General features: G+C 45.0%; 1 protein-coding gene across 3 annotated transcripts in view; it reads right to left on the bottom strand.

The window, feature by feature from the left end:
• Positions 1-25,592, bottom strand: part of LOC119161130 (pappalysin-1) — an 88,900-nt gene that overhangs the window by 22,550 nt on the left and 40,758 nt on the right. For all 3 annotated transcript variants that reach the window (XM_037413478.2, XM_037413477.2, XM_075879865.1), the window contains exons 4-11: positions 22,768-23,159; positions 21,586-21,715; positions 20,601-20,875; positions 17,652-17,797; positions 15,171-15,461; positions 12,992-13,294; positions 2,531-2,808; positions 637-809 (exon numbers count right to left, since the gene is read on the bottom strand). In XM_037413478.2, the coding sequence (XP_037269375.2) occupies positions 637-809; positions 2,531-2,808; positions 12,992-13,294; positions 15,171-15,461; positions 17,652-17,797; positions 20,601-20,875; positions 21,586-21,715; positions 22,768-23,159 (1,988 nt within the window). The remainder of the gene's footprint in view (positions 1-636; positions 810-2,530; positions 2,809-12,991; positions 13,295-15,170; positions 15,462-17,651; positions 17,798-20,600; positions 20,876-21,585; positions 21,716-22,767; positions 23,160-25,592) is intronic.

The raw sequence follows: 25,592 nt of genomic DNA, 5'->3' as shown, positions 1-25,592 counted from the left end.
CGGGATATAAACAGATTGGCTTACAGCTGACGTACTATGGGCGACAAGCTCCACATCCCGCTTACGCAGCTCCTTCCCGTGTTTATTTGAACAGTATGGTGTTTAGTAAATATTGTAAATAATGAAAAAAAAAGAATGAGTCGCATGCGTTCTGAATCCTTGTACACGTCTTTGAGCATAAATGTTTAACATATTTATAGAATCATACTATTCTGATATGCTTAAAGTGATTGCCCTGTATTTCAATGCATATACTGTGATAGCAAGGACACCAAACAAAGAGACGTGATTATGCGGTTGCTGAAATGAATGCAGTTTTTTTTTTAAGAAGGGAGGATGTTAGAAAAACAAAGAATAAGCGTGTTTGAAAAAAAAAACATATTGCAGTGGCATATCATGAAAAATTCCTAAACACAGAGGATGCATGCTGGCGCTGACTTTTCGACCAGTGGAAGCGTCTTCAAGGTTGCAATCTTGAAAGAAGACAGGATCGCTTGTCGAAACCTCGGCTCCAGCACGCACCCTCTGTGTTTAGAAGATTTTCACCGCAAGCTTCCATCTTCCTCTTACTGTCCTTTTAGGGACATCATAATTCCAGGGCCGATGAAAAAACACATGAAAATGAGGCGGACGCACTTGTCCGTGAAACGGAGACCATCAGATAGCTTGGAGTCTGCCGACGAGAAGGGCGGCTTGCGGTAAACACGATAGCGAAGAGGCTTGCACATCGCACATGACGCGTGATTGGCTGCCGATGTGACCTGCACTGCATCCACTGCGACCATCGGGCTGGCGGCGACTGCATGAATCTGAAGGGAGCGTGAGATGGGCATAATAAGATCAAAGAAGTACAATATGCGCTTTGCAAAGAAAACTGTGTATTGATTGCCATATTCGCTTCCCAAATGATTTTCCTTGGCACGTAGAGGTAACTCATGAATGCAAAACGACACACTGACACATTTCTAGGTAATATTAGCCTTACATAGAGCATTAACGCTGCTGTGAGTGCGTACAATCAAATAAAGATTAGCCTGTCTACGGGCTACATGTACAAAAAATTATGCCTCTATACCACGAAGATATGAACGCGGAAACGAATGTAATGTATAATTTGACGCTGAAATGTTAAGGCGTAACTTGCCTCTGACGTTGCAACAATGTTGTCCTAAAGAACGGAATGAGAATGAGATATATACGATGACGTTTCACTTTGGTTGTCGTTTTATCTGGTTGCGTCAAGTGTTCTTCTCATTCAAATTATAAGAAATTATTGACACTTCAGACCGTGAAACAACCCGTTTTTCCCGTAGAGTTGGGAACACAATTTTTCTGTTTAGGCGATATTATCTTCTAGTTTCCGAAATGCTCTCGTTGCTACCGCTAATAAAATGAATGCTACATTTGACTTAAGCTATATATAACCAGAAGCTAGCGCTAATGTCTTCCGAAGAGATAGCAGGAGACATACTACCCTGTCAATGTTTGGTTAGGCGAAAAAATGTGGTATCTTCTGAGTTCTAGTTCAAATACTTTATACATGTCTAATCAGCTATTTAGAATGTGCATTCTAAATTGATACAAACTGAGCAGCGTCTATACTACAGTGATTATTAAAACATACAGTGGTGTTAAGCGTTCTTCTTAGATTCGTTTACACGCAGGGACTCAGAAACAGATGGCGAATGGAAGAATGAAGCTGATATAATGACCAGCGCTATTGTTCTTATTACGCGATTTAGTTTAGCCGTTGGTAGAACCATAGTTGACATATATTTAAGCAAAATATGACCGGAGACACAGCACATTCACCTCACAAACTTTAGTCATCATTCACTAACTACCATATTGCATGACCTGCTGAGAACCACGCTTCAAGAAAATCACCCTCACCTAAGGTATGCTGCCAGCTGTTCAATTTAGTAATCAAGACCACACACGTCAGTGACATCGTTTGCAAGATAGAGCTATTGTAAGCAGCATTAGGACGCCGTTTATCCAAAGAGACTTTCATTGCTATCAATGCAGAAGAAATACATCATATCACTTTGCTATAACTATATATACGGACGTACATTGCCGACGTATGAATCAGCCGTTCTTTAATGTGAGGCGAAAATGTTCGAGGCCTTTGTGCTTAGATTTGGGTGCATATTGAAGAGCCGCTGCTAGTCGAAGTTTCCGGAGCCCTCCAGTGCGGCTTCCCTCATAATCATATTATAATCATATCCCTCATAATCATGCCAGAGTTTTGGGACGTCAACCCTCGAGAATTGTCATGATATTTACCACATATAAAAAATAAATTATAGTTAAAAATAATACTAACTACTCTTTTCGCGGCGTACTGTTGAAAACATTGAATAGGCCCTAAAGCCTTCCGGTTCAACAAGTATTACTTAGGTTTTCTCTGCAGTGAAGGTAATGTCCATGAACATGATTAACCACAGTTTAATGAGTCTTATAGTATAAAGCACCCGGTTTTTGCCGCAGAATTATGCACACCAACTTGAACTTTCATGCAACATACCTTCACGAGCTCCTTGTCGACATGCAAAGGCATTGTGAAGGGCATGTCGCAGTATGCTGTCACGCCCTTGATGACGTTCTGTGAACCGTCGGCGTAGAAGAGAACGAGTTCCCGAAGGCCCTGCCTCGAGTTCCAGGGAAGCCAGATGGAGAGAGCCGACGGCACGACGTTGTGCTCGAACTCTAGGCTGAGCGTGCAGTCGCGTGGATCATCGCACGACTCCGCGGCTGGAAGCCACGCGTTGTAGCTCAGCGTGCAAGCCTCGGCATCCGGAGGTCCTGTACGGAGACGCACCCTTTGAAGACTTCGTGCGATAATTCTCGTGCACCGTGCAAGAGCACCGTTTAAAGCGCGAACGAAGAAATGCGGAAATGCAGAAATTAAGAAAAAATCAATAACACAATGAAACACTTGATTGTCACTTTCAAGGAGCTGATTATATAGACCTCAAAAATAATTTCATATCAGACTTATGCACCGGCAGACGATTCCGAAGTATAAAATCTTTTTTTTTCAAAATTAATTCAGAAGTGTGATAGATATACGCATATTCACTAGTACTCGAAAGAAAGTAAAATGTGTAACTTGGCTACGCGCTTAATTATCATATTTCGACAGCATGGAAGAATTGTGGTGGCGCTATAACACCTCTGTATAAAGTCCTTTTGCAAAGGAGTTTCATGCACCGGCGTGGCGCTGTGGTAGAATACATGACATCTACGTAGAGGTCCTAGTCCAAACCCCATCCTATCACAGATAATTTTTTCTCATTTCGTTCTGTCTCATTTTGCGTGATAGCGTTTCCGGACACCGGAGGCAGCAGCTGCTGACAACTACGGCACTGTTGTTGTAATTTCATAACGCCTTTCACCTTCGAGAGCAATTTACTTCTGTTAATGAAGTCGATTCCTCTAAATCTATCGCTGCTTCTGGTGTGCCGCAGGGTAGCGTCCTTGGGCCTATGTTGTTTTTAATCTATATATATGATCTACCTAACAACATCACCTCTCGCATACGAATATTTGCCGATGACTGATTAATTTACTGCCCAATAACCAACATTGATGATCATATCACGCTTCAACGAGACCTAGAAATAGTAAACCTGTGGTGTAACGCACGGCCCATGACACTAAACGTCTCGAAGTGTAAAATTATGTCTTTCACCCGCAAACCAGTTAATTCGCCGTTTTCTTATCACATCAACAGTAATGTCATATCGCCGACCACGACCTATAAGTATGTAGGCGTGCACCTTACACCTAATCTATCATGGTCAAAGCACATAACTTGTGTATGTGCCAGTGCATCCAAATTCTTAGGATTCTTGCGGCGAAATATACGCAGTGCACCCTCCCCCTTGCGAAAACTTGCGTATCTAACTTTTGTGCGACCGCAGCTTGAGTATGCGTCTCTGATTTGGTCACCACATCAGAAATACCTTATCGAAGCATTAGAAATTATTCAGAAAAGGGCAAGCCGTTTCATTGCTCACAACTACAGTAACCTGTCTAGTATCACGCAAATAAAAAGTAAACTATCATTACCGTCGTTAAGTGCCCGCCGTAATATTGCATTGCTGTCATTGTTCCATAAGGTCATTCACTCTGATGAGTTATCACTACCCTGTTTGAATCATCAAGTCTATACATCGCGAAGATTGCACAACACTCTCAGTTACGCCCGCCTATATGGTGCGACGCAATCATTCAATTTTTCCCCACTACCTCGCGCTATTCGTCTCTGGAACAGCTTACCAGACAACATTGCTTCACTTAGAGACCATGACGCTTTTTGTCTTCAATTGAACAAACATTTTCCCTCACACTTGGCTTATTATCCTTGATTTTTTAATAGTAAAACTTCTTTTTGATAAGCTATTGTAAGGGCGCTTTTCGAACTGATGGCGTCTGTCTCTTCATACCACTGTCATACATTTCTTAGTTTTTTTTACAATGACGTAATTGTGTGGTAGCTGTTAATACGTTTATTGTGCCCGTACTTCGTATTATGTTACTCCTACGCAATACTTACTATGTCGCGCGTAAATAATTTTTTCGCACATATAGTTATCTGTTATTCTCTCTTCTACTTATTTTATTCTACTGTCCTGTAATTGTACACTGTGGAAATCTTCCTTTACCATGTATTGAATTGTACTGTATACCCCCTCACCCTATGCCTCTTACGGGGCCTGTGAGGTATTCTCAAATAAATAAATAAGTAAATAAATAAATAATTAAATAAATAAATAAAAATATGCGTCGCAATATATCTTGGAGTCCATGTTCTATCGTAGGTGCTTAGCAACCTCAGTTGGTTCTATTCAATATTCATACTATTCTGCTCAGTATGAACTCCCCCCCCCCCCCCACCCAAATTACAATAACAAGCTGCCCCTCACAAAGCCTTTTCCTGCATTGAAGCACGCTTTCCCGAAACTCGTGATTAAGCACTTGCGTAGACACGACTGTGTAAATAGTCTACATGTTTACATAAACAGGCTGCCTTCTGAATATGTGGGCACACACTCATTTACAGAAGCACGTAGTGGCCTAATACCACTCGAAATTGTACACGCATCGCACGGCTGATTGAATACTGCAGGTTATCTTCAACGAGTATGATAATGCTCTTTTCTGTAGCAGAAGAGAGCTTTCCGTAAATATGGGTGTGAACTAATTGACCAAATCACCTATTATTCCACAATGAAGACACTTGGCACCGACATCTTCTTTGAACAGCGTTCTTTTATCTACTTAGTCTTAATAAAGTTTACGATCACCTGTGCCAGGTAGCACAAGTATACTATTCGTCCTAAATAAAAAAAATAAATCTTAGGCCAAATTTCATTAATTTACGCACGACTGGGACCCGGTAGAGCTGGCTGGCACCTAGCCAGCCCTGGCTTGGCTAGGCTTTCAACCTCCCTCTCAGTTTCTTTTTCCCACGCATCGCTATTCTATATTGTGTCCATAGTTAGCCAGTCTTTTTTTCTCCGCTTATTTCTGTTCTCGTTCTTTCTTCTCTACCTAGCTATTTCACTTGCTCGCTCTTTCTGTCTTTCTCTTTTAAGGCTATGCTTTACTCTCTTCCTTCCTTCTTTCTCTCTTTCGGACCCTCTCTTGTGTTTCCTACCCCCTTCCTAAACTCTACTATATAGAAGGCAATGATGTGATCTTTTACCATGCATGGATAGTCGAATGTAACTTAAAGAAATTGTTCTTCAGAATAATCTGGATTTTATATGCCCTGGTGTTCAGATTGTTTTATTTGAAGAAAGCCAGATATGATATATCATGTATTTTTGCATTTTTGGGAAGCGGTATATTTCTGGGATGCTTTACAATTACGCTTGAAGAAGAGCTCCTCTTGCGCTTACTTGGAATAGGGTTTCCACCAAATATAGAGATGATGGGCTGCCTTTTGATCTAATAATGCTTCTTGCCTTACATTGTCTATGGTGCGCTAAAATGGGTGTTTTTCCCTATGACCCTGACTAGTCACGTACACGTGATTTTTGGCGAGGGCATGATTCTATACATTAATGTACTGAAACAAGACTGTGTTGTTGACTGGCTTTCGAGGGCCTCTGGCCTACCTAAAAAAAGTCATAATGTAATTACTCGTAAGTTGGTTCACTGCCTCGATATAAGCTGCATTAGTAGCGATGTATATTATAGCAGGAAATGTCCACTATTGATACATGTGACATGTTAACAAACCAGTAAGAAAGTAAACAAATGGATAGTAAAATAGTTACGACGCTCGTCTTTGTTAAATTATGGCTAGGCAGGTTCGAATTTCGCCTCACCATGACTTTCTTTCGTAGAATTTATTTTTTGCCCTTTCCCTGAATGTTGTCTAATTGCGTATGGTATAGAATGCTTAATTGTTATTTCGTCTTTATTATTCCTATTTATCTAATGAAGGAGATGTGTTGCCTTCAACGGGTGGTGGGGCGCTGATGTTGCTCTGTGCCCCACTATTGGTGTAAGGTACTGTTGTTTCCATCGCATCTACTGGAGTCAAGCGAAGCGTCAAGTCAAGCGAAAGCCAAGTGAAGAAACCCTTGACTGAATTCCGAACGCGCGCTCCACCGCTTATGTACGCACCACTTGAGGGAGAGGAGTACGTGGGAGAGGTCCGCACCCCCAACTGCAATGCTCGGTTTGCTGAACGCCCGGTGGTGTCTTATCCTTAACGGCTCCTGGAGCGACAGTTTTACGGGTGTCTTCCTGGGCCAGTACGAGACGCGAGTATGCACGGGGGGGGGGGGGGGGGGGGGTGAGGACGACGCCGCCGACGCCGAAGTGCGACATCTCACGACTAAGAAATGCTCCGCATTCAAAATTAAACTACGCTTCAACGTCTTCTTCAAGAACAGACTGCGATAGCGTAATGGGGTCTCATGTGCATCACCTTATGAATCGCAAGCCTTCTTCGGCTCTCAGCGTATGTCTCAACCATGCCATAACGAGACTAATTACTATGCACGTAACATAGGCCGTTTCAAAGTACCCCTGAGTGCCTGTACTACAAGCACACTTGTAAAGTGACCTATAAACCATAGTAATTCCTTCTTCGAATCAGCGAAGGGCCCACTACCCATAAGTAGGGGCAACACGCGAACCTACGCCGTTGTTCATTTTGTTGATGCTTCTGCTACTGATGACGAATAAATATGTCTGAGAGCTTTGTAAAGATTAGGCTTTCGAAACACCTCCTCATTGCACAATAGACATGTTTTAAGATCTGGCGTGATTCTACGCTTCTACTAAGCATTATAAAATGCGTTAAACACACTCCACAGCCTAGATGACATTCATGCAGGTTCTTACGCAGCAGTTTCATGAAATATTGTGGCTTTGTGGTAGAACTTACCCTTGTCACGCAGGTGGCCAGGCTTCGACCCTCATCAAACCCCTAAATCATTTATTTGCATTTTCACAATTTTTCGCTCACAACCAATAACGCTGTCACCGACACCGACACCGAAATTTATGCGAAAGAAGCTCTCTAACGCTGTCGCTTTAAAATGACAATAATGCATGTGCATAAAAGCGCTCACGGGACTCATCAACACTCTCAGTGACATTAGGAAGAATAAATGGAGCTGGAGGCAAAGGTATTTTTTACGGCTGCAAATGCATGCGTTCTTTAAATAATCGAGAAAAAAAGATTACAGAAACGACAAAACTATTTGAACGTACGAATCTCTACAGATGAAAAGACAAGTAAACATCAGCGGAATGCGGTGAAGCACGCATAGGAAGTATGGAAATCGTGAAACCTGAAAACGAAGATGCCAGCTGGAGTTAAATTACCGCATCACGCTGTCGGTGCGAACTTCCGTCTTGTTCTTTGATTTCAGTGCTGTCTTAGCTTTGCCAGCGCTGGCATGCCTGGACCTGGTCATGACGGCGACTGCACGTTTCGTCACCACACCGTGAAGTGGGCGAGAAGTTTCGTTGGTGGGGCTGTTGTCACTGATGCTGCATCAGCGAAGGCAGGGCTGGAGTTGCCTGTCCAACAGTCCCCTGCGGCTTAATCTGCTGTACGTTCAGTGAATGAACACGAGAAGCTATCGCCGATTCAGTCCTTAGTCTGATGTTTGAGGAGTCAGTGGGCACAGTACGCTGCTTCGGCGCTGTTACCTTTGTGTGGAGTGCCGACACCACAAGCTTGTCGGCTGAGACGGGGTCCATGCGTGGTGGTTTCTTCATCACACACGACACAGAAGTCGTTAAGGTCACCTCGTTGATAGTCCCGTCTCGCGGCACCTTGGTAGAAGTGGAACAGTGTGGCGGAGAGAACAGAGACCGCTTCATCGTCGTCCTTTTGGAAGTGGCCGTTGAGAAGGTGCCTGCGGCAGACTTGGTAATTGAAGGCGGCTCGGTCCCATCCCGCGGCTTCGTAGAAGGGAAAGAGCGTGGCTGAGAGAAGAGGGACCGCTTCATCGTCATCATCTTGGAAGTGGCTGATGGCAGGGTGCCTGTGGCAGACTTGGTAGTCGAAGGCGGCTCGACCTCGACCTGCGGCTTCATAGAAGAAAAACAGCGTGGCTGAGAGAAGAGGGACCGCTTTGTTTCCGTCATCTTAGAAGTGGCCGGCATGAGGGTGCCTGCGGCAGACTTGGTAGTCGAAGGCGGCTCGGCCCCGTCCCGCGGCTTGGTAGAAGTGGAACAGCGTGGCTGAGAGAAGAGTGCCCACTTCGTTGTCGTCCTCATTGAAGTGGCTGGCGGAAGAGCGCCTGTGGCAGACCTGGTAGTCGTAGGAGGTCGGGACAACTTTCTCTTGAATATCTTCGGGGCCAGGGTTCCTCTTGAAGGTGCGAGGTTCTCGAGTGTAGACAGAGTCACGTGGAATTCCGGCTTGGACGCTCTTCGCTCATACGCCCTGTCATGCGACGAACGCTGGACAACCATCGGAATTGGCGTTCCTCTTCTTCTTTTTCTTCTTCTTGTCGTTGCTTGCTTGCTTGATTCTCTACGTGTGCCTCGTACTTACTACGGGAGATTGGCCACTAAAGCGGCAGTTAATATTAACATATGATTTGAGGGAAATTTTGAATTCAAATAAAATAAAACGAATTTATTTGTCATTCATGGAGTATATCAATATAAAACTATAAAATGGGATACGATAAATTTGTGAAAAGTCTAAAGTAATAATAACTTTTTTATTGTAATAGCTTAACAAGTAATTCGCAGATGGCAATTCAGATGTTCCTGTCACTCTCAAGTTGCTGTCAGACGCTCCTGTTCCAGTCAGACTGACGTTCGTGACTAACACAACTTGCAGAGCCCTCTTGAGACGTTCTTCCATAGATAAAACTCACCCAGCTTTCCATTCGTGCTACTTGGCTGTGGGGCCAATTACTGCCAGTCGTAATAGGATGGATTTATGTCCATCACATCAGGACTGGCAGTAATCTTCTCTTATACTAAAAATTTTGGTAAAAGATTTTTTGTTTTTAATCTGAATCCATGCTTCCAGAGTCAGAAGATCTGTGCCATTCTGACGCAACGCGTGCAGTTTAAGAAGCCGTGTCATATATTTAGAGACGCTTGATGCCAAGTGGCATCCGACATATATACAGGCACTTTTCAAAACATGACACATTCTTACCACGGGAGCTTGCTGAAACGGGCCGTACATTGTTATAGCTTATCCTACGAAGGGCTCGTACGCATAGGTGCAACATATGTTTGGTATTTTTACTTTGACTGTTTCCCTAAGCACGGCAAATAATGACTGGCGTTGACCGTCAGCTCTGTACGTTGCAGAGATTTTATTCTTCTTTTCGTATTCGCGATGCCTTTGCGAAGTTCTCTATTCTCCTGTATGCCTACGAGGAAACGGGCTTGCGGTGGCTCTCATTCGCTGTGACGTAACACAAGGCTCTTTTGCTCAAGGTTTAGCCGCGGCCAGCTTCGAATATATAAAAAAAGTGGAGAACATTACTCAACTCGAGTAATATCCTCCTTAGCTGTGAATTAAACAATAAAGCAGGAAATTAAAAAGAAAGAAAAAACGTGGCTGGATCCCTCGTTTTAATAATCGTTATAACACGAAAGTGAAACGTGTCTTCGCAGACGTGTATAGTTAAGCATTTATTGAGGATTGTTTCGCCGTGCACAATGGCGATAGAACGGATGCTACAGGAACAACCTGTAATGCCACCTTTAGAACGGCAAGCAGCTCGAATCTTACAGCGCGCATATGAAGCAAAAAGCACGCAGAAAATGATTATACACTAGAAGAGTGCGAAGAAACATCAGATGCGCGCTGCTCAAACAGAAAGACCCTCGAAACGAGCGCGCAAGTCGACATATAAATAGGGCGCGCACGAACTGTCACAATTCTTACTTCATCGTGTGTGAGCCGCATGCCCCTCTCGTAAGCGTGGCCGCGCTAGCGGGTGTTAACCACTGTAACTTCAAACCAAACTTGAGGTGGAAGCACAAGAGCTACAAAGCGCCCAGGTTCCGAAATAAGCGCGTCTGCATGAGCGACCACGCCTCAGCCCGTCATGTGTAGGCGTGCGCACATGGTAGCGCGCGGGCCGACGACCTGACCACACGTATTTATCCGTTGGTGGTGGTAGTGGTTAGAAGATGAGAAAAGACACCTAATTTCCGCAGCCTGGTCGGGAGCACGGCGCAGTGCCTTCTATCCGTTGCATCACGTCTGCGCGTGGCTCCTTTACGTGCTGCCGCACCCTCTCCCTATAGAGAGAGAGGGTGTGCGGCTATTAGATGTGGGTGAGGGCACAGCGACGCGTCAAGAAACCACGTGCTGACGAGCTACAACGGATGCGTGTGGACAAGCCTCTAAAGCGCACGCGCCCAACGCGCGCCCCTCACTCTAGCTCGCTGCTGATGACGAATACACGCCGAATTTATTGAGCTCTCAGGATTGCCAATGGTACACGCTGTATACTAGTAGTTCGCCGTTAACCCCATCGACAACGTACGCTCTGTGGTCTAGTGGTTTACGCAGCACACTGAGGTGTGAGACATCGCTGGTTTGAAGCCCCCAACGTTTTTTCTTTCATCTAGTATCTTTTTTCCTTGCAATCTGCGAGTATACATTTTACAACGTCATATCCGTGACGAAAATACGTCAGGGGAGTCATAGTGGGTGTCAGCATGAAACACTTCCGTGTTAAAAAAAAACCGCATGACACGCCCAACGTTCAGCGGCAAATTGCGCAAACGGGGCGGCGCGCGTTTCCAGCGCGCGTGATCTGGCGACATGCAGGGCGGCGTGGCGCTACACAAGCAGTCGTCCTTCGCGTCCCAGAGCGTTCTGGTTTGCGCTCCGGCTGCAGATGTCAATTCTGCGTGGAGCAGGAGCGGTGAGCAGGCCTGCCCAAGGCGACGGCTTGCCGGGACCCGTTATTAGGGGCGAAGCTCCTTAAGGCGTGGGCTGTGCGTCCCCTGTATGTAGCCACCTCTCGTTTAGTTCTTGCAGTGTTCACTGGATGGCGGTACTTGAAGCTGATGATGAAAAGATGCAAGATGTTATAAACTAGATGGCGGTACTTGTAGTTGATGATGAAAGATGCGAGATGTTATAGAATAGGAATGAGGGCGCCCCGCCGTGGTGGTCTAGTGGCTAAGGTACTCGGCTGCTGACCCGCAGGTCGCGGGTTTGATTCCCGACTGCGGCGGCTGCATTTCCGATGGAGGCGAAAATGTTGTAGGCCCGTGTGCTCAGATTTGGGCGCACGTTAAAGAACCCCAGGTGGTCGAAATTTCCGGAGCCCTCCACTACGGCGTCTCTCATAATCATATGGTGGTTTTGGGACGTTAAACCCCACAAATATATCAATAGAATAGGAATGATGACATCAATATGGCGCGTGTCATTGATGGAAGGCAATCGTTCGATTTAGTGCGGCGACGTATGCTAGGGGGAGCGTTGTAATAAAATCGAGTGGGCAAAATGTACGGAGGATTCATGGTTTGCCAGGTTTACCTCCGGAGCTTCGCCCACTCATCATCATTCACTTCGTGGATATGGTGGCAATTTTTTATATGACCGGCACCACGTTATTTACAATGACCGCATCTAGCACGACTCCCCAAGCTCTCACAAAGAGGACTTTAGTCGAATCACGAATCGCTTCCTTTATGTAGGTAAAATAACGCACGCGCTATAGTTTACCCATGGCGCCCGCACTTGTCGCGGTACTGAGAAGGACACTGCTACGTTTCGTGTACACTGATTACTCAGTACTCGACGACGGACGCGTTAGTGAAAAAAGTGAAACAAGCAATCACTTGATACTCCGAAACGTTATCTAACTCTCCTAAGCATGCGTAGGGAAACCCCTTCGAGCGAGGGGCGAGGGTTCATCGCAGCACCCCCTTCTTCTCCCGTGGCTAGGCATGGATGGCTAAGCTGTTTAATTTGGCATGAGCATTTTTTTTTACCTGCCCTTCTTGGACGTGTGCGAGGTTTGCGGTATTGAAGAAAAGTAAAAAAAACTAAACAAAATGTGAACGTGAATCACTTTGGCAAAATGACACAATCATAGGATGATACTGCGAGCGACCAAGCTCGCGAGTCTATTCAAGTACACCAACAAGATGGTGCATGTGTCAATGTGTGGTGTTATTGTTCCCTAGGTGTGTTTGCATTACAGTGGATTACGCTACCTGTCAAGCCTTCGGACAGCAGCGATTTGCTTGTCTGCGAATCTTGTCGTTCACGTATATTTCAGGTGAAAATGAAACAAGGTATTAAACCTGTTTGACTTCGCGGTTTCTGTGGTCTCTTCTGTATATTTCCAGTTCCGGCACTGTTTATTCCTCTTCGATAACCAGCTGGGCTCGTTCAGTGCTATCTACACGTTAGAGTGCGTTAGGTAAAACAAAACTAATCGAGAAACGCTATACAATAGCAAGTGCAAGCAATCTTAAATTAGCTGGGATTAATACGGTTACATACCAGTGGCTTGCTGAACTTCCCAGGAATCCCTGGGACCGGCGTTGTCTGCGGCGCGCGACGCGAACTGCGCCAGGGAGCGGTTGTCGTCGCAGGCCGCACAATCGCCCCTCTGCGCACTGGCTGCCGGTGGGGCCCAGGAGAGAGTGACACTGCGGCCGTCCACAGCCACGGGTGCCGGCGCCAGAGGCGGCTGGCCCGGTCGGAACGCCTGGTCCGTGCGCTGCCATCCACTGTACATCAAGTCCGCGAAGCAGTGCATACGAGCCGCCTGCTGGGCGCTGAACGAGTTCGTGCACGAGTCGTCTGCGCCCGCGAGAACCAGCCAGTAAACATGGTCTACATCAATAGAGGCCCGTTTGTGTTCGCCCATTCAGCAGCATAGTTATTTTTCGAGACTCGTCGATAAGAACTATTGGTGAAGTGCGGACGATACAAACTATATGAACACTAGTCGAACACTCGTAGTATTTCTGTTCATCATGCATAGATTCTATTAAACAATTTGCTTTTTTAGTGCACCGGTTGTGTACATACATGCAAATCACTGTAGTGCATATTTTAAACAGTGCGTGCGAGATGTGTGAGTAGCCGGGCCCACGGATCAACGTAAGGCTGTACAGCGTACGCACCTACCACATTCACGCAACAGGAAGCGTGTAGCGGCCCTAGACTGAATTCATATACGGCTTTTTTGTTCAATTGATATATACAAACAAGCTCGCCTTCAAACCCTCTTAAGCTACTTGTAAAATAGCTTGGGTTATTCTATTGCAGTGTGTGAATAAATCAGCAATTTTTCAGAGTGGCATCGTATAGGGAGCTAGACTATTGGGGATTAAATCAACCATGTTGTGTCACAACACCCTTAGATGTTCCCTTAAAGGGCCACATCAGGTTCGATAATTCTGAGCTGAAAAGCGCAATGCGTAGATAGGCCGTGCACCATCACGTGCGCCGAAATTTGCAATGCTAAGTGCCGTAGAAATGGGTAAAATTTCAAGAGGAACGCTGCTATTTCTTTCGCGGGCGCACGCTCCCAGAATATGAGGATATGACATGCACCTATGAGTGGCCCTACGTACACAGCAATGCAGTGACGTTGGTCCTCGGCGTAGATGGCTGTGCTCTGACGTTGCCCGCAGTGGCACGTGACATGTCGAAAACAAGACATGCGTAGTTTAGTAATTTGTTGCTTGCAGAGAATAATAAAACTTGAGATAATTAGTGAGACGCAATAAGGGAATGTGCGCGTCTTTTTTCCCAATTTTCTCCCGTGAATTGCAACGAGATGCAGGGAGTAATAAGCCGGCGTTTCGCAGGCGTTTGTGTCCCCGCGCTCAGCGCATCGAGAAGATGACAGCCGGGGAAGCGAAAGTAACACTCCTACGTGTTCGCGCATTCATTGTGCTAATCTATTCTACCACGTCTGAAGCCAGCGCTTCCAAACCATCCTACAGAAACAGGCAGTAGACACAAAATAACGCTAGACAACAAAGCAATGCCACTCGCGTGCTCGGGGGTGGGACTTGTTCGAGCACATCATGCGCACGTGACCTCTTGGGTGGATGCCGGAGAGGGTGGTGGTGGTGGTAGCGGTTAGAAGAGGACAAAGGCCCCTAAGTTCTGCAGCCCAGTCGGGAGTCCGGCGCAGTGCCTGTAGAGGGTAGGGAAGAGATTTGCCTTGCGAAGGCTAAGCGGGAGAGTGGCAAGGGTTTCATGCTCGTCTCCTCTCATCCTTGTATCGCGCTGCTTAAAAAAAAACTGTTCTCTCAGTTTGTGATGAACCGATTGAAAAAAAAAAAAATTGTGGTATAATGGCCCTCATCGGGCACACAACAACTTCCATGGTCTAACTGTAATTTGTTATGGGGCCTGGTGAGTGGCTCATTAAGGAACAAGTAGAACACCGCGGATTCTAAAGGCACACTAATCGGCCGCAATTTAGACGCTAAATATCTGTTAAAAACATATTCTCTCTTCTTTGGTAGAAAATGTTTACTATTTACTCAAAAACGAAGGCCAAACCTGTCTTTCGTATTTCTAGCCGGAACATGAGCAACCGTTACATCCGTTTGGGAACAAATGTTCGAACATGTTCGAAACATGACGGCGACAGCAAAGATGAACCCTTATAGTGTGCACATAAGTACGATCACCGTAAAAAGCAGGACTACACTACCTGCGTAGCCCATGTAGTTATGAAACGGGGTGTCCTTGAAGCGAGGAAGCGCGCATCGAGCGGCGACGGCTGGCGGGTCCTGGCACATATAGTTCTGAGGCGTGGGCATGGTGTCAGCGCACAGGTCTCCGGTGAGCAGCGAGGCGTGGGCTTCGAGGCACTCGTCGTGGCATTCCACTTCGGACACTCCACGGTGAACGTGCCAGAGGCCCAGCACGTGTCCCAGCTCGTGCACCAGCGTGTGCAGGCTGCCAGGGCGGCCGAACTGCTCTGGCTGCACTACGATGCCACCTGCATTTTTTGTCAGTTTGGTAAGGCACATACATCGCATGTCCCTTACTAACCTCTTTGGCCCGTATGCCCGTATTCACAGACCAACCTATCCTTTTTTTAATACCAGAGGTTGCTGTTAGCGATTTGCAGCAAGAAAATATATCCGTGCCAAAACATAAAAAATAACGTACTGAGAACAGAGAAAAGTGGTTGGGCTACCAACTATTGTCTAGCCGCTTTCCTGTTGTTGTGTTTTTTTTCATTTCCAGTGTACGTTCATTTCTTCGTGAGAATCAGCTGAGAAATAGAATACGTTACCTTCTTCCCAGGTTCTTCTTTGCGCCTCAAGATCCACTCTAGATCTTTGCGCCACCTATCCAGCCTCTCGCGGTTGCGGTGGCCGTAACCCGGTATTACACAAACGCAAATAAGTGTACAGATGAACTAAAATTGAACAATACCTGCGTGTTACTTGTTAGCGATGATATCTGTCTATAAGCTATTCCACTTTGATAGCTCGTGGTCGTGTTGGCGTGTAACACATACTTGTTGTGAAAAGACACACTCATTGCGCTTTTTCTGCGCTTCACACGAGACGACTGCAACTCACTAGCAAATCACAATGGTTCCCCGACATACTGACTGAGAAGCACATGTTGAATCGTGCTCTTTTATTTCGCCGTTTTTTCTAAGATGGTTTGCATCTTGGTAATTTCCCGAAATTATTCAATGCGGTGCGACGAAGATCAGACGTGACGAGTGAGTGCGTTTCCAGGCTTTGGCGTCAGTTGGTGCCACGACAAAAACACTCGAATCGTAGTCGTCATCGGTATACTGTAGCGCATCGTCACTCAAGATATATGTATAGAATGTATCACACCGAAATGTAGCACTAGTGTCGAAGTCGCAGGGCGCTCCATCTTCAATAAACTCACGTACGCTGTTTGCCGTCAAAATAAAATAACTTCCACGCGACGAATTTTATTCAAATTTGGTCAACACGACCTACGCACACTGAGCAATCACAGGAAGGGCTCATCTCGCTTTTTAAATTTGATGTCAGTGCTCCTTTAGGTTTGTGTGCCCTTAACATACTTAATAAAGAATAAAACAAGCTTTCATCAACTAACTTGGGGATTTTTTTTGAACTTCTTGCTGTTTTCGTGCTCTTAACAAACTCTTAGGTAAAGAAAAAAAGATAGAGAATAACAACATGACAACTTAGAAAAATTTGGTTTGTAGAGCAGCGGCTATCAGAATAAACCTGTTTTAAAATTTTATCCGTGATTTTCACCTCTTCCTGTTTTTATGTCATCTTCAAACGAGCGGCTTCAATGACAATAGACTCATAAGAACTACCAGCAATAACTCTTAAAATATAATACCACTTGCGAAATTTTTTCTAGGGCTACGATAGCAGCTCAGGAGTGGAATTCCGAGAGTTTGTGCGATTAACTGGTATTCGGCATTAGCCAGCCACCTTCGCTCATAATATCTACAGCTTCACAAATGGCTGGAAGGTCCGCCTAAAAACAAGGCTAGCGTAAACGAGTCTTGAAAATACAGACCCAGGTGCTCGCCCTGCGTTGTACCAATCACTCCCCGTCCACCTATTTAGGTTACCGCAAGGTGGTGCACAAAGCTTCCGACTCGTTCCACGAGTTACAACCACGAGTTTGTTGCTAGATTTGCAACCCTCACTGTCAGTGTGTGGCCAGCCCTGCTCTTCCACGCTTATTCACCGTCCTGTACACATCTGAGCGAGAAACAACGCATCTGGACGGGACAAAAAAGTTACGCGAAGCGCACAGACAGTGTTTCTTTCTTTTTTTTTTCTGCCGCAATACATCACTGATATTGGTGACATGCAAGGCACGCATGAATAACGCTCGGGGTTCTAAAAACACCACAATGGCAACTCATACGGGGATTGTTTTTTTGTTGAAAGTAATAACTCAATCAAATTTGTTGCGAACACGATGCTGCCTAACAAATTTTTATCCAGGCGCCCCACGTTAGGAGACAAACTCTGACGCCAGACCTATTCGTGAAACAATATTCAAAAAAATCCTGATGCTGTTTTATTGTTAGCCTGGGAAACAGGCCATTGGCCAACAGTGCTTACGAGCAAAAACTCTTCATGCAGTCGGGTGAAATAGTTTATACAAAAGACTAAAAAAAAGAGAGACATAGGAAAAGTAGACTTACCTATCACTGCAAACACATCCTTGTCCCAAGGAAAGGTAGCGATGCCAATAATGTCTTTGTCCGTCCAGTGTGCGAATAGAATGTTTATATGCATAGTGTTGTTCAGGCCAAGTAATTCTTTGTACTCCTTCACGTCGATGTACGACCTGCGAGAAAACAGATAAACCCATTTACTGAAAAAAAGAAAAATAGGACAAAAGCTTTACTTAGTACAAGACAGAAACACGTATACAGTACATGTAGCAACAATAACAGCAGAGACAACTGCACAGGCAATAGCAAATAACTGTTGCTCCAAGGTTATCGGACACCCCTTCATAGGTAAAGAGGAAAAGCTTAAAGGTAGCACTTCATTCACAAACAAAATAAGCAAAAAGAAAACATCTTAAAATATTTTTCATGCATTCGCCAAAACGACTGGAATACAAAAGCCATCTGGTGTGGTTATTTCACAGGACACGTGAACGCCGCTGAATTTCACATTGTGTTTGTTCTCTCATGCGGATACCGCAGAGACGAAGTGAAGGCGAAGTGCACGTGGTCAGGTCATATTTGCACTTCTTTATTTTATGACAAGACTGCCGTTGCTCGCACACTCCCGTGATATTCTTGTGCCTCAACTTCACCATGAAACATAACCGATCTAGACATGTATATAGCTAACGGCTAATGAGGTCTGTGGATAAAATAAGCTTCTTTATTATTATCAACCTTGCCCGTAAATAACGCGGGAGTATTTGTTACATCCGGGTCAGATACTGCTTGACCTAATTTATACAGAAAATAATAAAGGACGCAATGGTTTTCTTTAAAACTCCTTATTTATAGCATTCGAAGAACCGAGACTACCTTTCAACCATTACAACAACAACAACAGCCGCAGAAGCAGTAGCAGCAAAACAAATAGTTACATACAGCTGCCACAACGTGTAAGCTGCCCATGTGAATGTTTCCGCAAAACTTCAGCAACGTGACGAAACGGAAAGAAAGTGTCAAAGGGCTCGTAACTTAGAGTGGAGTGACTATTTGTTAAAAGAACTCGTATTATATCTCTTCATTGCTTTCCTGGCTACGCATACCTGATAGCAGCTAACGCCTATTACAAATTGAGGGGTGTCGCACACGAGGTCGAGTCCTTTGAGCATGCGAAAACGTGTTGACAAGGGCCGCGTAGCGTCTGCTCACAGCGGGGCGCGAACAGATAAGGGGAGTTCCGTTATTGTGTTTCAGAAGGATGACAGCATAACGAAAGTGCTATGGACTTAGTAATAGGCGCTATTAACCAGGCGGACGCCTGTTCTTTCAGGCAAAAAAGAAAAAGAACTGACCGAAATTTGTTATGCTGCGGTACTATTCAGATTGCACAATAGGTGGCGGAGGAAAGATTACGCTACAAAGAAGTGGTTGTCAATCGCCGCTTTCTTAACTATTGATTTTTATCGCATGTGTATTTCTCTCCCTTTTAACCCCTCTTTCTACTCCCCATGCGAAGGGTAGTAGACTTCACGTAGTTTAATTAACGTCAGTGCCATTCTTTTATTTTATCTCTCTCTTTTGATGAAAGTAGACAGGCAGGGCACACGAATTGCAGGCTATATATTCGGAAAGTAAAAAAAAAGTAATTCACGGATTTCTTGAATTAACGCTGTACAAGTATAATGAAATCTCGGTGATACAAATTTCACAGGACCACAAAACATTTGGATCATCTGAAATTGGTATTACCAGAAAGCATGGAAAATTAGCTTGTGGCAAAATAAAGCTGGCGTACATTTTCATTTGTTGTTTTAGAGGGCCCAACCAACGTCGGCAAGAACTCTGAATGATTGTCAGACAAGTTTTTAGATGTCAGCAATCATACGAGCAATCATAAATATGCGGCCCGTACGCGCGTGTTTAACTAATAAACCCGGTGCGTTGTGACCCGCGACAGCAGTTGCCCCTTTCAAACTTTAGTATGCTTTTTTTGCATCACACTTAAGAACTACGGTGCAAGTAACAAAAGAAGCGCTTCGACACCATGTTTCAAGGGCACAAAATTTCAGAACCCTAATCCCATGTTATGATTTTGTTAATGCGGAGGTGTTGAAGATGTTTTTTGGGAGAATCACGGCCGTGCTTGCACAAGGACGAACTCAACAGTCGCGAATGTGGATGTTGTGAGGCCTGACTCCTTCGCAAAAAACGTCATCGCCTTCTTGCTGTTCTCGTCCACATTTCGTAGGCTGCCTGACGCACAAGGCAGGTTCCGTGTAAGGTACAGTGAAACAACAGCAGCCTGCGTCTATACGTGTTAGAAAAAAAACTAGCCATTGCTCGTGGACTGAGAGGTCGTGGGTTTGACTCCCAGAACCGAAAATTTTTTCTTACATTTTCTTTTCCTTCTGGTTGTGTTTATTTTGCTGACGTATTTCTGAGACGGAAGCCCGTCATGAACGTCATGGTGGACACCAGCATAAAACAATTTCTTGGCAAAAAAAAAAAGATGGCGTCAATGCCCGCTATAATCTAAGCGTGAAGGCACACGAAGGCACACGAAGGCACATTAGAGCCTCACAGATTCGCGCAATCTCGAAGGTCGTGACGCGTCTCTGAAGGTTTATACTAACCGCAAGTTGTTTTTACACCATCGTTCTGACGGTTTTGCGGTGCGGCGCGCAGGCCCACGCTTGCGTTGCCGCGCACGCCCGTGCTCGGCGCGTCTTCGTGACCGTGCGGACCGCACCTCTTCGTACCTCGGCGGTCGTGTACGTTCGTATCAAAAGTCGCGGGATGAAAATTGATTCGCAACAACCATGCTTCATTATACAATGCCGGCTAATAAGCCTTGGCCTGGACCAAAGAAAAATTTGGATCACCCCGAGATTCGTTTGAGCGTACACAACGAGGTTTCACTGTATACGACCTTCCTGAATGTATGCTGCTCTGAATTGAACAGCTGCTGCTCACCGATTAGGAGATGCCGGGTCCAAGCAGTTGCCGTTGTTCTCGCTCGAGAGGCAGCAGTCTCCGCCGTCCCAGCTGTTGACAGCCTGATTGCACGCCTTGTGGCAAGTGCCATCGCCTACCATGGCAGGGTCGCATGACTCCAAGGGCGGGTCGCAGTCACCCCCGTCGCCGGCCACAAGTTGACAATCTGGGTTGCAGATGCCATCGCCCAGATTGTAAGATGGGCACCCTAGGGTTACCTGCCTTCGTCGTAAGGAGCTGTTCAGCACTGACGCCTGCAAACATGTGTAGCGCTGGATGTGTGACAGAAACGGGTCTCGCGTTGGTGTAAGTCGGGAACCCCGAGTTTACTTTAGGAGTGTAGTGGTGTGAGAGTGTCTCTAAAAGAGGGCGTCTCTGTCTGCGTGCCGAAAGGCTCCTTGTAATATAAAAATGAAATTATATGTAAGTGTTGATATTGCGAAATTGTTTACCTATTGGTGCCTCACCCGCTACATGTTAACGTTGCGAAAAAATGCCATAAGCTGTGAGTGAGATGTCAGTTTGTACAGCTGGTGGAAGTTTTTGTTTATTTATTCTGTTAAGCAGAATCTACTAGACCACTTTCTGTTAAATTAAGACACAATTATAGCCTCTAGAAAAAATATACAGGAGCGAAATTTTTTTCTGTGCTGTGGTCCCGAATACGGAGCAAACTTAATATTCTCTATTTTCGTTCACAAACAAAGCATAAATTTACATTTGCAGTGAAGCCCACGCCCCGTAAACTTTTGCTGGTGGGTGTACATCTGCATCGCTATAAACCAAGCTTGCAACATGTAGAAGTTGTTGCGAGTGATTCGGAGTGTTTCTCACAAAAATCCACACACAAAATTAAACTGTGTCCTTCGTAAGCCAAAAAACAAACTGTTCAAGACCTTGTTATACCGACCGTTACCCACAACGTAACAATGTACACACTTTGACCAAAGAATGACACGCTCACCTGTGTTAATTCCCAACTTATGTTGTATGGCTCAAAGGCTCTGTTTAGAGCTGCATGCTGCCGCTGAATTTGCTCTTCAGATACGGTGGGATTAGATCCGTCAGAATTCTTGACATTGACCACCCTGTACCTGAAACACAAAATCCGACGGCCAAAGGACAAGGCTTGGGCATTTCACATATTCTGTTTTGCTGCAGGACATCAATGACGCCAAGTAGGGGTTAAACTGAGATACTGAATATTTTCGCGCTGAGTTTAATTGGCGTATTTTTTCTTGTAAATCAAAAATGCCAAAATCTCTGGCAAACAAACTACCGCGCTTAGGAGTTACCTATGGTAGACATTAGCACTCTGGCCCAGCACAGAGTGGTAACAGACATAAAAAGCGCTTTCTTTGGATTTTGTAAGAGATGCCAATAGATGAGAAAGAATATCGTACAAATCGTTCCCATTTACAACTCACGCCATTTAACCATACAACTTGTTTAGAGTGATACACAGCTCCTTCCTAAAATAAACTTGCAATTGCTATCTCAGACACCTCAAACACCCCCCGCCCCCCCTTTTTTTATCAGCAAGCGGTTAATGGAGAAAGAAATGTTTCCTAGATAACATAGCCCACAGAGTGAAAAAAAAAGTTGCTTTAACGTGGTGTCTTTTTTGCGCATTCCGCGCAAAATTTACGAGAACAGTATCATACTTCATGGTTCGTTTTACCTCAAGGTAAACTTATTTCATGTATCTCGGTGTATCAAAAAGGTTCGTTTCCCGCAAGAATTGCTGTGTACATTCAATAGTTTTCATTAGAAACATGTGCACTCCTGATCAAAAGAGCTGAAGTCCACCAGGAAATAATTGCAGGAAGTACATAAAACAGACACCGAGACGCAAACGCTAAGGCCTAAAGGCTTTAGAAGAGCTTGTTGTTGGGCGACTTGGTGCGTAACTGCTGTGAGAGTTGTCGCACAATCGAACGAATGAACAGTGGAAAAGGACAGAGTAAACGGAAAAAGTGCAAACTACGAATTATTGCGCTAACTACCAGTTCATAGTTTGTGCCTTTTCCGTTTACCCTGTTGTTTTTCTGTGTTCATCTATTGAATTGCGCAACAATTCTGATCACCGAAAGCATTATGTGAGCATATCAATGATGGTGCCGATGAGGAGGCACGGTGCACGTACCTCAGTCTCTTAGGCGTCCTCAGGCTCCAGTGGGTCTGGTAGCTTAAAATCATGTCAGGGTCGTCACACACAGTGAACCCACAAGGAGCCGGCTCTAGCTGGACGCCCTCGAGGCGTCCTGGTGTAGGGGTCTGCACCAGATGAGCTGCTCCGCCGGTCCACTCCCACTTATCCAGAGACTCGAAATGGTCCACTATTAGCGCACCCTGAGCATCTTCCGGATGCCAGAGGTCGCGGTGCACCTGTGTGTGGTGAAGACTACGGCCCCATAAGCGCAGCCGGTCCACGAGGCCTCGGTAATGGCGGCTGCGCGTCCCGCCCAACGACAGACTGCGACATGATGACCCCGACTTCTGGAACATGCTGCCCTTCTGCTTGCTACTCACAGCAACCTGAAGGATTGCAAGAAAAGGACAATGACAAAAAGAGGGTGAGGTACAGGGGTTAATTGTCTTGCTCAAACGATAGGTTCCCGTTGTAAATGTAAAGGAACACAATTGTAAAGGAAGACAATTCAAGGTGAAGTGTTTAGCAGGCGGCTGGATATTGCAGCACCAGCTATTGAATATTCCTGCCACCAACGTTATCGCATAAGCCGAACAATTTTGTAAAGGACGCTCAGTGTGTGGGATGGCCGCTGCAAAATGACGACGTGACAAGGTGACAGCATTGCGACTTTTTTTTTTAGTCCTCTGAATTGAAACTTGGGCGTTTTCCATTAAGGATTTGCCTCAACAGGTATTCGGCGCAGTTTAGCACGCACTAACCACCCCGACAACAAAAACAGGTGAAAGTGGCATGCATTCTATTGACACAAGATGTTATGAGACATGACGTGTGCGAACAACAATAGAAGCTCTGCCTTTGCGGCCCCTATTCAAAAATGTTGGGCATGACTGATCCTCTTTCTCGCTGATAATATGCGACATATTTTAAGCGCGTGCCATTGAAAGTTAATAGACCGAGAAAGGGGTGCCTGAGCGAGGTAGCTGGGAATTGTATATTGAAACCCATCTGAAAGTTTCCAGTCATCCTTACCCGCTTTCTATTTAACCGTGCAAAAATAAAAACAAAGTACAAAAATGGTAGATACCACGTACAATGGGAATCCAAGATATGCCAAGCAAGAATTAAGAAGGTTGATATGTCACTTTAAAATCTGTACAGCATTACGAGGCGGACGGATGTAGTACACACTAAACACAAGTGCAAATGCAATGCGCACTCACGTATCTAGAAAAGATGCAAGTATGGTGTTTATAGTCGCGTAAGGATGGCACCACTAAAGTTCCATGTCAGGATTCGCATGTTAAGACCTGTTAGATTCATGTTAACACCGATAGATTCATTTTCGCAATCGTGACGTCACTCGATGCCTACTAAGGTGTATATCAAGCTAGCGAACCACCTGCAAGTGCCCCATCAGCGTGCTATGTAAATTATGCCGTACATCACTTCCATGTCATGATTATCATCTTTCCGCCTGGCATTTGCGTTTGTCGTTCGTTCACATCAGGTAATTATAAATTAAGTATATGTGAAGCTAGCGAAACGGCCGTGAGCATGTTAAGAGCCTAGCATGAATTCATGTTTTACATGACACGCATGTCATGTTATCATGTTCTTACGCGTCTTTTGGATTCGTCTTCTATTCACGTCACTTAATAATAAATATAGTAAACGTGAAGCTAGCGAAACGGCCACGAGCGCATTATGAGGCTGGTATGCAGTCATGCTCCTATACGAAACGCATGCCATGATCGTCATAATTGTACCAGTCCTATACCTTCGTCATTCCATCATGTAACCTAACACCAAATTTGCTATATGTGAAGCTATAGTGGAATGGCCGTGAGCGCACTGAGAGTATAGCATGTAGTCATGCTTTACATAATATGCATTTCATGATTATTATGTTCAGACGTGTCATATACCTTCGTCGTCAGTTCGCCTCCCGTAATACCGTATTTGGTATATGTGAAGCTAGTGAAACGGCCGTGAACGCATCCTGAGCGTAGTACGTCGTTTTTTCTTATATGACACGCATGTCATAATTATCCCCTTTGCACCAGTCATATACCTTCGTCATAAATTCACGTCACGTATCAGCAAGTTTGGTATGTGTGAAGCTAGTGAAAGGACCGCGAGCATGCTATGAGCATAGCATGAAGTCATGACTTACATGACGTGCTTGTCATGATTTCCATGTTAAAGCCTGTCACTTACGTTCGTCATGCAGTCATGTTATACCATACCTGTTTTGCAATATGTCATGTGAGCGAAACCACCGCAAGAGCAGCAAGACCAAGACATGTAAATCATAAGATTCATGACATACATGGCATGACTAGTCACTTACACTCGTCATACAATCATGTTATGCCATACTAATTTTTGTATAGATACCATTACCGAAACGGCCAGGAAAGGTAAAAGTCATGGCGGCTCGATAGATAGATAGATAGATAGATAGATAGATAGATAGATAGATAGATAGATAGATAGATAGATAGATAGATAGATAGATAGATAGATAGATAGATAGATAGATAGATAGATAGAGTCAAAGTCATCGAATTTCGCTGAGGAATGCTTCGCATTTAAAAGAGATTGGTGCACTCACCCGGAAAAGAGAGCCGAACACCATTATTGCGGGAGTTTTACGTGCCAATTAAAACACCGATACGATTGTGAGGCACGCCAAGCTTTAATTCAACTTGGACCATCTTGGGTTCTTTAATGCACACCTCAATCCAAGCACATGGGCGTTCTTTACATTGCGTCCTCATCGAAATGCGACCACCGTGCCATGGCGGGAAATCGAA

Source organism: Rhipicephalus microplus, chromosome X, assembly GCF_043290135.1.
Source record: "Rhipicephalus microplus isolate Deutch F79 chromosome X, USDA_Rmic, whole genome shotgun sequence".
NCBI lineage: Eukaryota > Metazoa > Arthropoda > Arachnida > Ixodida > Ixodidae > Rhipicephalus > Rhipicephalus microplus.
The sequence above is the reverse complement of the archived record's forward strand: the minus strand, read 5'-3'. Positions and strand labels throughout refer to the sequence as shown.